The 14,547-nt window shown below is 39.4% G+C and overlaps 1 protein-coding gene across 1 annotated transcript; it reads right to left on the reverse strand.

Annotated features, from left to right (window-relative positions):
• Positions 1–3,763: 3,763 nt before the first annotated feature.
• On the reverse strand, positions 3,764–7,381 carry nkx2.2b (NK2 homeobox 2b). Its single transcript, XM_034123787.1, has 4 exons — positions 7,195–7,381; positions 5,713–5,966; positions 5,217–5,354; positions 3,764–3,907 (listed from the first exon to the last, which is right to left on the reverse strand). The coding sequence occupies exons 1-4, from the start codon at positions 7,379–7,381 to the stop codon at positions 3,764–3,766; spliced, it is 723 nt and encodes a 240-aa protein (XP_033979678.1).
• Between the last annotated feature and the right edge of the window lie 7,166 nt (positions 7,382–14,547).

Raw genomic sequence — 14,547 nt, forward strand, 5'->3', positions numbered from 1 at the left:
TGGATGTATACCAGTCTTCCTGAAAGAACTTGCGCTGAGCTTCATTACTGTAGAAATATTATAGGAGCATGACAGGAAATGTAACCTTGTGTTATGAAGCCAAACCGACCCGAACAACAATCAATTTGTTGAGAGAAAATGCGTTGAAACAAAGCAAGAAATGCTGCAAAATGCACGAAATAAACAATAAAATAAATGTAATATATCTGTGAAGGATAATGAAACCAGTCACACGTGCTTCAAGTTTTATTCACCATTATAAATATGCAGTTCAATACAAAACAAGTCAACATTCAACATTATAAATAGATTTATAAAACACACGGAAACATTTCCTCCCGGTAAAAGTGACAACAACAACAACAACAACAACAACAACAACAACAGAAACCCCCCAAAAACCCAGAAATCTTAAATTAAGTTTGACTTATTCTCCACTCTTTTCCACCCAAATATTTATCAAGGAAGGCGTTTAGTTTTAGGGAAAGAATGAAAATCCACTCTGCAGCTTGTATGGGACAGAAAGGGGGAATTCTCCATTAAATGACCCTTAAAATAAGTCATTTAAATCAGAATAAAGGCTGAAAACTCATCGAAAAACAGAGAAAACAGTGAGTTTTAACAATGCTTTACCTTTACTATTAACATGGAGACTTTTGCTTTGTTCCAATTGTAAAATAGAGGCATTTATCATTAAATAAGTAGCTTTTAAGACGATTTAATCAACAGTTTTAAAGGTCACCTATTATGCAAAATCCTCTTCTCCATGTCTCTTCTACATCAACATGTGTCCCCTCTTCTTCATGTCTCTTCTACATCAGCATGTGTCCCCTCTTCTTCATGTCTCTTCTACATCAACATGTGTCCTCCTCTTCTTCATGTCCTCTTCTACATCAACATGTGTCCCCTCTTCTTCATGTCTCTTCTACATCAAATGTGTCCCCTCTTCTTCATGTCTCTTCTTACATCAACATGTGTCCCCTCTTCTTCATGTCTCTTCTTAATCATCAACATGTGTCCCCTCTTCTCATGTCTCTTCTACATCAACATGTGTCCCCTCTTCTTCATGTCTCTTCTACATCAACATGTGTCCCCTCTTCTTCATGTCTCTTCTACATCAACATGTGTCCCCTCTTCTTCATGTCTCTTCTACATCAACATGTGTCCCCTCTTCTTCATGTCTCTTCTACATCAACATGTGTCCCCTCTTCTTCATGTCTCTTCTACATCAACATGTGTCCCCTCTTCTTCATGTCCTCTTCTACATCAACATGTGTCCCCTCTTCTTCATGTCTCTTCTACATCAACATGTGTCCCCTCTTCTTCATGTCTCTTCTACATCAACATGTGTCCCCTCTTCTTCATGTCTCTTCTACATCAACATGTGTCCCCTCTTCTTCATGTCTCTTCTACATCAACATGTGTCCCCTCTTCTTCATGTCTCTTCTACATCAACATGTGGTCCCCTCTTCTTCATGTCTCTTCTTCATCAACATTGTGTCCCCTCTTCTTCATGTCTCTTCTTCATCAACATGTGTCCCCTCTTCTTCATGTCTCTTCTACAATCACATGTGTCCCCTCTTCTTCATGTCTTCTTCTACAGCAACATGTGTCCCCTCGTCTTCATGTCGCTTCTTACATCAACATGGGTCCCCGCTTCTTCATGGTACTCTTCTTACATCAACATGTTCCCCGTCTTCTTCATGTCGCTTCTGACATCAACCATGTGTCCCCTCGTCTTCTTCATGGCCTCTTCTTACATCAACATGTGGTCCCGCCTCTTCTTATGTCGCTTCTACATCAACATCTGGGTCACCTCCTCCTTCAGTGTCTCTTCTTCACATCAACATGTGTCCCCTCTTCTTCATGTCTCTTCTTCATCAACATGTGTCCCCTCTTTTTCATGTCTCTTCTTCATCAACATGTGTCCCCTCTTCTTCATGTCTCTTCTTCATCAACATGTGTCCTCTCTTCTTCATGTCTCTTCTTCATCAACATGTGTCCCCTCTTCTTCATGTCTCTTCTTCATCAACATGTGTCCCCTCTTCTTCATGTCTCTTCTTCATCAACATGTGTCTCCTCTTCTTCATGTCTCTTCTTCATCAACATGTATTGTCCCCTCTTCTTCATGTCTCTTCTTCATCAACATGTGTCCCCTCTTCTTCATGTCTCTTCTACATCACCATGTGTCCCCTCTTCTTCATGTCTCTTCTTCATCAACATGTGTCCCCTCTGTGGAAAGAGACTCTGAAAGTTTCAGGAACAAAGATTCTCTCTCTTTTTGTCCTGATCCATTTCTATAAAAACCTGTCTGAAAATTAGCTGATCAGATTTTGGCCACTTGATGATGTCACGATGTTTTGGCTTGTGTAACCATTAGCCAATCACCAACCGAGGTAAACCCCCCCCCCCCCACCTTATCACCTGAATCTCCTCCTAGAGCACCATTGAGTTCTTTGTAACCAAAATGTCTCTCAGAGGGGCGTGGGGAGGGGCTCCTTTTTTTCATCTAAAGTAACAGACAGAGAATCAGCACTTTGGAAACAGGGCTGAAACAGAGGGGATTATGGGTAATGCTGCAATGATCTATTTGGTGTTTCAGCCAATCAGAGACAGGCTCTGGATATATCTGAGACCTGTGATATATGGATGAAAAACAGGATAATAGGGGACCTTTAAGGCCTAATAGAGTGGACTTCAAGGGGTCAATTTTAACCATTTAATTTCGGATGTTTGTCCGTCCCACCGTGTGAGACAGAAGGAGAAATACTGTTAAATAAAGGTCATTTAGATTGGAAGGACTGAAAACTGAACCAGAAAATGGGCAAAAGTGCATAAAGAATATCACATTTTGATTTTTCTCATCTCCTGGAAAGTACTGATTATTCTGGGGAATACAAATCATTGAATAAACCAAACTGCATTAAAAAAATATGTTATTTTCTCCGTTTTTTTAATGGGTTTTTAGCGTTTATTTAGTCCAATTCTGCCAATTTAAACACAATTTGACCGAACATGAGTGGACTTGAATTTTTAGATCTGTATCTTGTCCCAATCTGCGTGAGACTTAAAAGCAATAGTATTTTTCAAGGGGAAACCCTCTTATAAAGGTCATTTAAATTGGAAATAAGAATGAGAACTGAACCAGAAACTGTCAAAAAGTGATGAAAAATGATTTCCATGTAATACTCTTATTGAATGTTGTCATCCTTTCTGGAAAATACACATTCTTCTACAGGGGAAACCAAGCGTCGCATAAACCAAACCAGTTTTCTGACAGGGTTTGAAGTCCTTTTTTGTGCCTTTAAACATTTGATTTAAAATAACTTAAAGGCCGAACATGAGTGGACTTCAGTGTGCATTTTATTTTTTTATTTGAGATGTTTATCTGTGATGAGACCTAGAAATAAAACCCCTTGTCCCAACCTGTGAGACAGAAAAGGGGGAACACTTAAATAAAGGTAATTTAAATTGGAAGGAAGACTGAAAACTATTTATCGATTTATCTTTAGTATTAGATTCAGGGGTTTCGCATCCTTCCTGAAAAGACTGATTTTTCTAGAAGGAAAACAGATCCTCAAATAAACCAAACTCCATTAAAAAAAAAAATTGAGTTTTCTCAGTTTTCCAACAAGGTTTTGATCAAGTATTAAGTCCTTTTTTGTTCCTTTAAACCCAATATGAAAACTCATAAATAAGGCCCAACATGAACTCTCCACACTGCTCTTCTGAGTGTTTCAGGCATCGTGTCCCAGCAGTGTGTTCACCAGCTCCAGTGGTACATGTGTGCAAGCTGCGTCACCCCAGGGTGCTCGGGGCCGTACCCGGGGTGCAGCAGCGGGGAGAAGGTGCACAGAGGCAGGCTGAGGCCGGAGCGGAGAGACACCTCCAGGTCGGAGAGCCAGGGCTTCATCTGAGAGAGAGGGGGGGGGAAATACACACCTTTACTCAAGTAGAAGTACACATACATGTTGTTGGGAAGATACTGAGTGTACTCTTCCAATATGAGAGTAACATGGTAACAAAGGTATCCCAACTGTAGCTGTGAACATGACAGGATGTATGATTACCTAGAAGAGCATCAGGACTGTTTGAGGCATATGATAGCTATGTGATTAACATGATGATTCAGCCTCTATGGAGATAGACATATGACAAGCATGATCATTTCTGACGTGGAGCTAATCTGAAGTAAACATTGAATACTGCTTTCTATTCCTCCATCTTGTGACTGTGTAACTCCCTCTCTTGGATATCAGCATGTGAAGGACACTGTTCAGAATTTTGTTTTTTTATACCTTGAACGTTTTTTTATTATTTTTTATTATAATTATTATTATTTGTTTTGTTTCTAACATGTTTAATTAATTGACTAATAAAAAAAAGTACGAGTAAAAGTAAAGAAGTATGGGCTTTGAAATGTACTTCAGTAAAAAGTACCCATAACTAGCAGCTGTTTTAAAGAGTACCTGACCTCCCTTTATATTAATAGAACAATAATGTCATTGTTAGCTAATGAATGTTTCCATGCTGAACAACGGCAACATGACAACGTTTTCATTGGTCCCTCTTCTTTAGAGAAGACCAGGAAATGATGGATACACGGATCGTGTTCAAATCAATAGGCACGCAATGACTCTAAATAATAATGATCACGCCACCAAACACACATTCAAACTAAAGGAACCAGCCTGTTTGGAAAATGTGAGAAGTAGAAAGTACAGGTATTAGTGTTCAACATGTAAGAAGTAGAAAGTACAGGTATTTGAGTTCAACATGTGAGAAGTAGAAAGTACAGGTATTTGTGTTCAACATGTAAGAAGTAGAAAGTACAGGTATTTGTGTTCAACATGTAAGAAGTAGAAAGTACAGGTATTTGTGTTCAACATGTAAGAAGTAGAAAGTACAGGTATTTGTGTTCAACATGTAAGAAGTAGAAAGTACAGGTATTTGTGTTCAACATGTAAGAAGTAGAAAGTACAGGTATTTGTGTTCAACATGTAAGAAGTAGAAAGTACAGGTATTTGTGTTCAACATGTAAGAAGTAGAAAGTACAGGTATTTGTGTTCAACATGTAAGAAGTAGAAAGTACAGGTATTTGTGTTCAACATGTAAGAAGTCAAAGTAAAAAGTGGTCAGTAAAATAAGTAGTGGAGTAACATGAACATGTACTTAAGTACAGAAACGACGTATTTGTTCTCCGCTACTTCTCTCACCTGCAGGTCTGAGATCCGCTCGCAGGGCTTCCCGTCGCGCACGAGCAGCGGGATGGAGACGCGGCGCACGGGCAGCAGCGGCTCCAGGTGCTCCGCGCGCTTCATCTTGTAGCGGTGGTTCTGGAACCAGATCTTCACCTGCAGAGAGATGATAAATACATACATACATTATAATAATTAAAATATATACCCGGGTCTCCCTGCTCGGTGCGTGCAGAGGAAGATAATAATACATAGATATACAATTAAAATAAAAATAATTATTACAATAAAATGTAAAAAGGAAAGAATATAAAATATAGTAAAATAATAAAGAAATGAAATAATAATAATTTAAAAATGAAAAAAATATATACAATACAAAAGGAAATTTAAAATAGAAAACTGAAAGTGAGCATTATGTTTCTGTCCCTTCTGTAATTGTATATTTTGTACTTTTAATGCTCAATAAAATATATTTAAAAAAAAATATATATATATCCCCTTGTCTAATCACCTGATTGGGGGTGAGGCGGATGAGCCCGGCCAGGTGCTCTCTCTCCGGCGCGGACAGGTATCTCTGCTGCCGGAAGCGCCGCTCCAGCTCGAAGGTCTGCGCTTTGGAGAAGAGGACGCGCCGCTTCCTGCTGCGTCCCTTCTGCGCCGCGCCGCTGCCGCCGCTCGCCGCATGCCGTGCCGCGTCCGGGGACTCGTCCGTGGAGAGATCCGGAGATTTACCCCCCTTTCGGTTCTCTAAGGAAAAACCGTGCACTGCAGGAGGACAGGGGAAGTAATTGTACACACACACACAAATGCTGGGTTATTTAAACGCTGGGTTGAGATTGTTGGGTTAAAATCCACAGTTCTGGGTCAATAAGGTGCTCTTATCTTATCGTATCTGTTATTCAGCTTATTGAACAGCTCAAAACAAGCACAGTATGCCTTTAGTTATGATCGATATTCAGCATACCTGATCATTCTATCTTCCTCAATTTGCAACGATGTGTAATATAAGTCCTCATTGATATCACTTCCAACACACGTGATCCAAAACAACAGAAACAATAATAACAATAACAATAATAATGGGATTTGTAAAGACATTTCAGAATCAGAAACAGGTTTATTGACACGAGGAATTTGACTTGATGTCGTGGTGCATTCATAAAAGTAAAACCAAATTTGAAAACACAGATAGAGAACTAGAAACATATTTAAAATAATAAAAAAATATAGTCAAATATAACAGTATTTACATAGAAATGGAATGGAATAAAATATGGAATAAAAATCGGCAGTCATAAAAAAAGAAAGCAGGTATTGTTGTACATTGTGTGCATTAATGTAATGAGTCTATGATGTGGCTGCATGATCATTTAAGATATAAACAAACCATTCTACATCAGATTCATGTTTCATTTCGTTTCAAAAGCTGCTCAGGAAACCAGCTGATTGATCTCCAATCACAAAACGACTATTTGAGTTCAACATGAGTCTGAAAGATTTGACAGCTCCTCTCTTGCAGAAACTGAACATCAGCAACAACTTTTAACTCCATGTAAAAGCTCCACAGTCAACATTAAAACAGATCCAGTGATTTAATTAGTGATAAAATAAGAATATAATGTCAAATGACAGGGAAAGGCGTAAAAGAAGAGTCTCCAGTTATACGCACGGATGTGTGAGGCTGTCCGGGCAGAAATGAGGATTAGATGATCATTAAATGTCATTTTGTATAATTGTTATAGTAGTAAAACTTATTATTTGTGAACAAAGTATTTGAAATGGGGCATATATCGATTTGTATTACCTTTAAGTATTGATTTGCACGATCAAAACTCTGTCTTATTTGTGATTTTTGTGAGTCAGAAATTAGATTTATAGCCTACTGAATAAAAATGGATAATTTAATATACTGAGTGAAGACCTTAATATACTTTATTTTGTATATTTAATTTATAAAATAAATACTTTTCTTACATGAGAAGTGCAGGTTTACCGGATCCTCGGCTCCACCTGCCGCTAAATCCCAGTTTCTGCCCGGTCTCCATCCTGGGCACCTCCACCGGTTCCTCCTCCGGTTCCTCCTCCTCTGCTTCCTCGGTTCCGGATCCGTATCTCCCGGTTCGGTCCGGTAGATCCAGGATGTCCCGCACGGAGAAACCCGTTTTTGTGCCAAAAGACATTTTTACGCACGCACGCAAGGAAGGAAGGAAGGAAGGGAAAAAAAGGCGGTAAAGTTCCAGGTTTTTAGTCCCGCGGTGGATCAGTCTCTGCTGCCCGTTGAAAAGGAGCATAAAGCGGACTGAGAGGGTCCATGAGAGGGTCCGGAGAACCAGAGAGGACTCAGCTGGAGAAACACATGGAGGAAGACATTATGAGGCTGAGCTCCGAGCTTTAAAGTGTGTGTGTGTGTGTGTGTGTGTGTGTGTGTGTGTGTGTGTGTGTGTGTGTGTGTGTGTGTGTGTGTGTGTGTGTGTGTGTGTGTGTGTGTGTGTGTGTGTGTGTGTGTGTGTGTGGGGTGGGTCAAGTGTGTGAGTGTGTGAAATAGAGACCCTGGATCAAGAGAGATGATCTTCGGGGAGGAGAGATGGTTTAATGATGGAGGATTAGGAGCAGAGAGGAGACTCATTTGCATGTAGCTATTAGTCACTGATCCACTTCCGGTTTATTTACTCTTCAGATGTGTCCAAAAAAAAAGCTTGAAAGACATTTATATAAAGTGGAATGAATATGAGTATGCTTTAACATAAAGTGGGGTTTATTGGTGCAGCATTCATCATGGGCATCGTACCAGAAATAGGCTTCATAATCACATAGCACTTTCAAAACGTGCAAAATGACACGAAAAATGTATAAAAGTGGTCAAATTAAAACATGAGATTAAGTTCAATAAAACACATTTTTTAAATATGTAAAATACACACTTTTACAAGGACAAAAACACTAGAGAGAAAATGCTGAATTCTTTGGGCGTACATTTGCCATATTTTCACAAACTGAGTCTAAAAATAAGTCTAAAAAACCCCAAATGTACATTAAAATGAATAAATAAGAAAAGGGCCTCAGTGTTTCCTACGGCTCTTTGTATTCACCTTTTAAAAATAGATACAACATGAAGTCAAAACTAACATTTAGGATGAGTGTGTTGTGAGGATTAAGGGACTGTTTACACACCAGCTGATGGACTCACTGATACACACACACACACACACACACACACACACACACACACACACACACACACACACATTTATTATCCAATACAACTAATTAACATCTTTATTCATGGGTACACTTCTTCTTATAAATACTTCTTAGGGCAGCTGTAAACAATAAAAGGAAGTAGTCAAATACAAATAAATCACATTCATGCAAAAAAAGCCTATTCCCAGAATGGAGGATGGTTAGCCTAGCTTAGCACAATGAATGGAAGCAGGGGGAAACTGCTAGCCTCCTCAAAAAAGAAATACAACTTTCACCAATTGTTAAGGTTTTTTAATTACATTTTGTTTATTGTTGCTTAGTAAACTATTGACTAAATAAATGTAGTAAGCTCACATGTCACCATGTTCCCTAATTAAAGCTCCTAATGTTTATTTAAAAAGCGTTCACTGCAGGAGTTAAATAGAAAAACTCAATGCTCATATTTTACACCGTGATGTATGTGTTTGAATATGGGCTGAAATCAGCTGTAACATAAACAAGCACAAAACTGGTTTCTAGTCTCGTATCAAACCACTTTCCTTTACAGATACTATACATGTGCTGTCTTCAGAGGAAGTCTTTTGTGCTATATTGACTCAAAACAACTCAAACTGAGTGGGAAAATGTGACAGCACATGGTGTCAGGTTGTAATAAGGAATAAGGCTTAAATGGTAAATATGAGAGTAGATGATCAAATAAGTGAAGGAAATGTATGGAAAATCTTTTCTAAACAACTTTTAAAGCATGGTTTGTACGATTGTTAAAGTGTTGGTTTAAGTGTGTGTGTGTGTGTGTGTGTGTGTGTGTGTGTGTGTGTGTGTGTCCTGCTGGGTGGTCGAACTCTGCAAACAAACACACGTCGAGCCGACGGCAACAAAGACCTCACAGCCTCCACATTTATCCCATTTATGCCACCTGAACACTTTATAATGGGCTCACACACACACACACACACACACACACACACACACACACACATACACACACACACACACACACACACAGCTGGGCATACATGTGAGGCTGCTGGGAGTTGTCATGGTATTCACACTGCTGCCTTCAATAGACTGTCTTCTTTATTCATGACCACACACCCCCACACACACATACACACTCACACCCCCCCACACACACACACAGCTAACCAGAGTTGTTTTATCCTAAAATAACAATAATTAAATGTAAATACTTGCATTTTTACAAAACGAATTGCTTCACATAAAATAAATTAATTAATAAAATAAAACAAGTTATATAATCAGAAATTAAATGTAACAAAAAAAACAGTATTTAATTAAATATAATTTAAGTTACAAAACATTATATATAGGAAAATAAATAAAAATTGAATTACAGAATACAAATAGTCAATTAAACAAAAAACCCTTAAACCAATAATTATTATAATTTATTAATATTTCTAATATTAAATCAGATTTGTATCCATCACGTGCAGAAAGAGCAGCTCACATTAAAACAAGTTAAAAATAAAATGTAAAAAATGCGTTAATTAATGAATAGGTCCAACTTAATGCCTCTGTTCATCCCTGATCCTAGACTGCCCCCTGCTGTCAGATTGAGGAACTGCAGGCCATCGTTTTCTGCTGCTATAGATAAATATATAGGCACAATATTTAAAGGAAATAAAAATGTATTATTAATATTATTATTATTATTTAATATCCAAACAATTTTTTTATTCACAGACCAGTTGAAATATATTACAAAAGCTTTTATAAAGTGTGTTAAATGACAGGTGAGATTTAAATGAACAGAAAAATGTCATACACACATTCTCCAAAAGGGGGCGCCATTGCTTTAAAAATGAAGCCTTCATATATGAAGTCAGTCCACTTCATGTTCTGAAAACATCTTCATACGTTTATATATATACATGTGTGTGTGTATATATATATATATATATATATATATATATATATATATATATAGATCAGAGATAAGGAGAAATAGAGATAGAGAAAGATAAGTATAAATCGGCAGACGTATAGATATATAATTTATAAATATATATCTCTCTCCCTCTCTCTCTCTCTCCTCTCTCTCTCCCTCTATCTCTATCTTTTCTCTCTCTCTCCTCCTCTCTCTCTTCTCTCTCTCCTTCTCTCTTCCTCTCCTTATCTCTCTTTTCTTTCTCTCTCTTCTCTCCTCTCTCTCCCTTTCTCTCTCTCTCCTTCTCTCCTCTCTCTCTCCCCCTTCTCTCTCCTTCTCCCTCTTCCTCCGTTTCTCCTCTTCTCCCTCTCTCCCTCTTCCTCCGTTTCTCTCCTTCTCCCTCTCTCTCTTCTCTCCTCTCCTTCTCTCTTTCTCCTTCTCTCTCTCTTCTCTCTCTCTCCTTCTCTCCTTCCTCTCTCTCTCTATCTCTCTCGTGTAGTTGCCAGTTTAGTGAACCCTGAGATGTTGAGTACCCCAAAGCTGTATGTTAGAAATAGTAGGGTCTCCAGCACATAGAAACTTCCGGATGCTAACCTGCATATGTTGGGACATTTGCACAAGTTGTTTTAATTAGCATTTGCAGACAATGCTTTAAAAATCCCTGGCCGATTTGGACACTTTTGGAGTGGTTTTGGCGGATATTGAGGATGCGGAGTCCATTTCTGACATTTTCAGGATCAACAATGACAGTCTTAACCAGAAAATGCCAATATTTGTACTCTGAGGGCTGATTTTGACTGCCATGAGCAGTGTTGTGACCATTGGATATAGAGAGCACCAGATGAACATTATAACCTCTACTGTGGACAATTTATTCTCACATGAATAACCAATCTGTCAAATCCACTAAATCTTCAAAATCCACCCAAAATGTATCAAAATCAGCCCACATGCTACTGTGTACTTCTACTCCACTACATGTATTTAATACCTTTAGTTACTCTACAGATATGGATGAATGATGTGAAATATAATCAAGTGTTAAATCAGACTTTAGTTCCACCTGGAGTGTGTGTGTGTGTGTGTGTGTGTGTGTGTGTGTGTGTGTGTGTGTGTGTGTGTGTGTGTGTGTGAGAGAATGTACCGAGATGGAAATTAAATGGGCGTTATCTTTGTCACAGTATTTTGTCCTTGGGATTACTCTTGTAATCTGTTTTTCAGAACCTGCACCTTGGTTAGTCTGTTGCCGTCCAACCCCAGCAATACTTTTTGACTGAATTACAATGTATGCTTCAACTCCTTGGGCTAGCTCAGATTGAGGCTGTAAATCAGTCCAAGCAGTACTGCCCATCCATTTGCCAAGTATTTCAGCTCTTGCTGCACTGCAACACCCTCGATGATGACGCCAACATCTTCAAGTGGTTCCCCGGGTTCTGCTCCTTCGTGTTTGACGAGATAGTCCCAATGCCATTGGCTCCATTTGTGTTGTTGCCAATTCAACATCCTAAAGTGGGATTAGAACATAGTATTCATGATTATCAGTATGAGAACTAGCCCTGACACACATCATTGTATAATATAAAATAAATTAGCAAATCCTTTTGTTAGATCCATTGTAAATAAATACATGTAGTTCTAAATGTACATGAACAATAACCAAAGTAGCAGCAAATACTTTGAATACAAATTTAATTATTTAAGTAGTTATTTTTGCTTTTAATTTAAAGAGGACATGTTATGCAAATGTTCAGGTTCAATGAATTGTGAGCAACTATACCAGAGCCAAGTTCTGCATGATCAGTGAACATTTCTTCAGACGAGGTATCCTCATGTACATCACTACGCCAACTTCAAAGTCTTTCACTGTGCCATGCTTCCTGCTCTTATGACATTTAAAAGTAGTGTATATATATATTTCAATCAGGAGAGACTTCATTTTGTTTAAAGAACATTTATTGACACATGCCATATGATAAATGTTAAGTCGTTGGCGATTAGACCCCGATCCTGAAATCGTATATCTAAAGGGGGGATGCAGCCGTGAGCATATAGGGAACCCCCCCTCAGACAGACAGGTAGCAGCACCTCCCACCTTACAGTCCCTTCAGACAGACAGGTAGCAGCACCTCCCACCTTACAGTCCCTTCAGACAGACAGGTAGCAGCACCTCCCACCTTACAGTCCCTTCAGACAGACAGGTAGCAGCACCTCCCACTTTACAGTCCCTTCAGACAGACAGGTAGCAGCACCTCCCACCTTACAGTCCCTTCAGACAGACAGGTAGCAGCACCTCCCAACTTACAGTCCCTTCAGACAGACAGGTAGCAGCACCTCCCACCTTACAGTCCCTTCAGACAGACAGGTAGCAGCACCTCCCACCTTACAGTCCCTTCAGACAGACAGGTAGCAGCACCTCCCACCTTACAGTCCCTTCAGACAGACAGGTAGCAGCACCTCCCACCTTACAGTCCCTTCAGACAGACAGGTAGCAGCACCTCCCACCTTACAGTCCCTTCAGACAGACAGGTAGCAGCACCTCCCACTTTACAGTCCCTTCAGACAGACAGGTAGCAGCACCTCCCACTTTACAGTCCCTTCAGACAGACAGGTAGCAGCACCTCCCACTTTACAGTCCCTTCAGACAGACAGGTAGCAGCACCTCCCACTTTACAGTCCCTTCAGACAGACAGGTAGCAGCACCTCCCACTTTACTGTCCCATGTCATGCCGGCTTTTCTTGGCTTGTTTGAAGGTGAGTGGAGATGAACAAATCACTAAGCTGCCAGTGCCTTGAGTTTACAGCTAATTAGCCAAAAGACAATAACATATAGTTAACTAAGGTAGGCTGCTAGCTAATGGATAGGTTTAGCCAAGGCCATTTATCATGGGCATACAGGCTAATGTACTGTACTTGAGGGGAGACACTAAAGGTGAATACAGTAAAATGTGTATCTAATAACGTCATTACAATCGCCGCATTGATATGCAAATTAGGCGTTAACTAGTACACTAGTAATAAAGTACTATCTTATCTCTTATCTTAATTAAAATGCGCTCATTTGCATGCAGTTACCAAGGCATTGCAGGTGAAAAGGATAAACCTCACAACCATAGGCGGATTTTGCAGGGGGGGGCAGGGGGGGCATTGCCCCCCCTAGTGGCTGAAATATGTTACAGCATTACTACGTCGAAAACTGTTCCAATACAAATATTTCGTATATCAATATTTTAATAAGGTAGGACACTGGTTAATAATATTGTAGCGTGTTCAAGTAACCAAGGGATATAGTAGTTCTCAAATAAGTATAAGATGTGCACAGTTATGAGTTTTACAGTATTGTAATGCACTGTTGGGGGGGGAGACCGCCCCTTCCATACGAGTGTGTGTGTACGGCAGGCATGGAAAAGTCATACTCAGTGCGGTGAGCACTGGCTTTATTGCTACTGTAGCCGTAGCATCCCACGCAATAGTTGGGACTGTGTACTGACGTCAGTAAAAAAGGTTTGCCCCCCAAGTGCAAATGTCAAACTCCACCTATGCTCACAACTTCCCCAGATAGTTACTTACGTCAAGTCAGTATACTATTTCCCCTGAAATGTTATGTTTAAATGCAGATTAGCTTTAAATCTATAGATGAATTCAGACATGGTAGTACAACGAACACCATTTATATGTGTTTTTTTTAAGTTTTCTTTCCAATAGAGTGAAAGAAAACATGGAAGCAAAATAGACCAAAATAACAAGTACATGAAAAAAAGATCTTTTAGCCTGTAATGTCCTTAAACAGTAACTTCATCATTTTGATTGTTGGCTGCTCCTTTAATAACTATTAATTAACTAGTGTGTTGTCTGCTCTTGTGCTTAGTGAATACTAAAGAAGACCATTGTCTCTGTGTTAGCTGATTATTTTGTAGAATGTAGAAAGAGTATTAAACAATTGCGTGAGTGTGAGGGTATTAAAATGAATTGGTCAGTAAGTCAGAGATGTGCAACTTTATTTAACTTTTTGTTTTAAAACTTTTTTTATAAATTATTATGGGAAGTGCCTTTTTTCTCACTTGAGCACCCGCCCCCCAACATGTCTGTGTACGTCCCTGGTGAACACGGATAAACGTCACTTATCTGCTGGTTGAATTGCGGCGTAGAGGGCCTGCTCGTAATGAGACTCGAGTGTTCGCGGATCAGCTGATCGAGGGGCCTCGACTCCGTTCTGATACCGGTTCGGCTTGTTCGCTTATGCCGAGACGGCCGGAC

This window comes from Trematomus bernacchii, unplaced genomic scaffold (genome assembly GCF_902827165.1).
Source record: "Trematomus bernacchii unplaced genomic scaffold, fTreBer1.1, whole genome shotgun sequence".
NCBI lineage: Eukaryota > Metazoa > Chordata > Actinopteri > Perciformes > Nototheniidae > Trematomus > Trematomus bernacchii.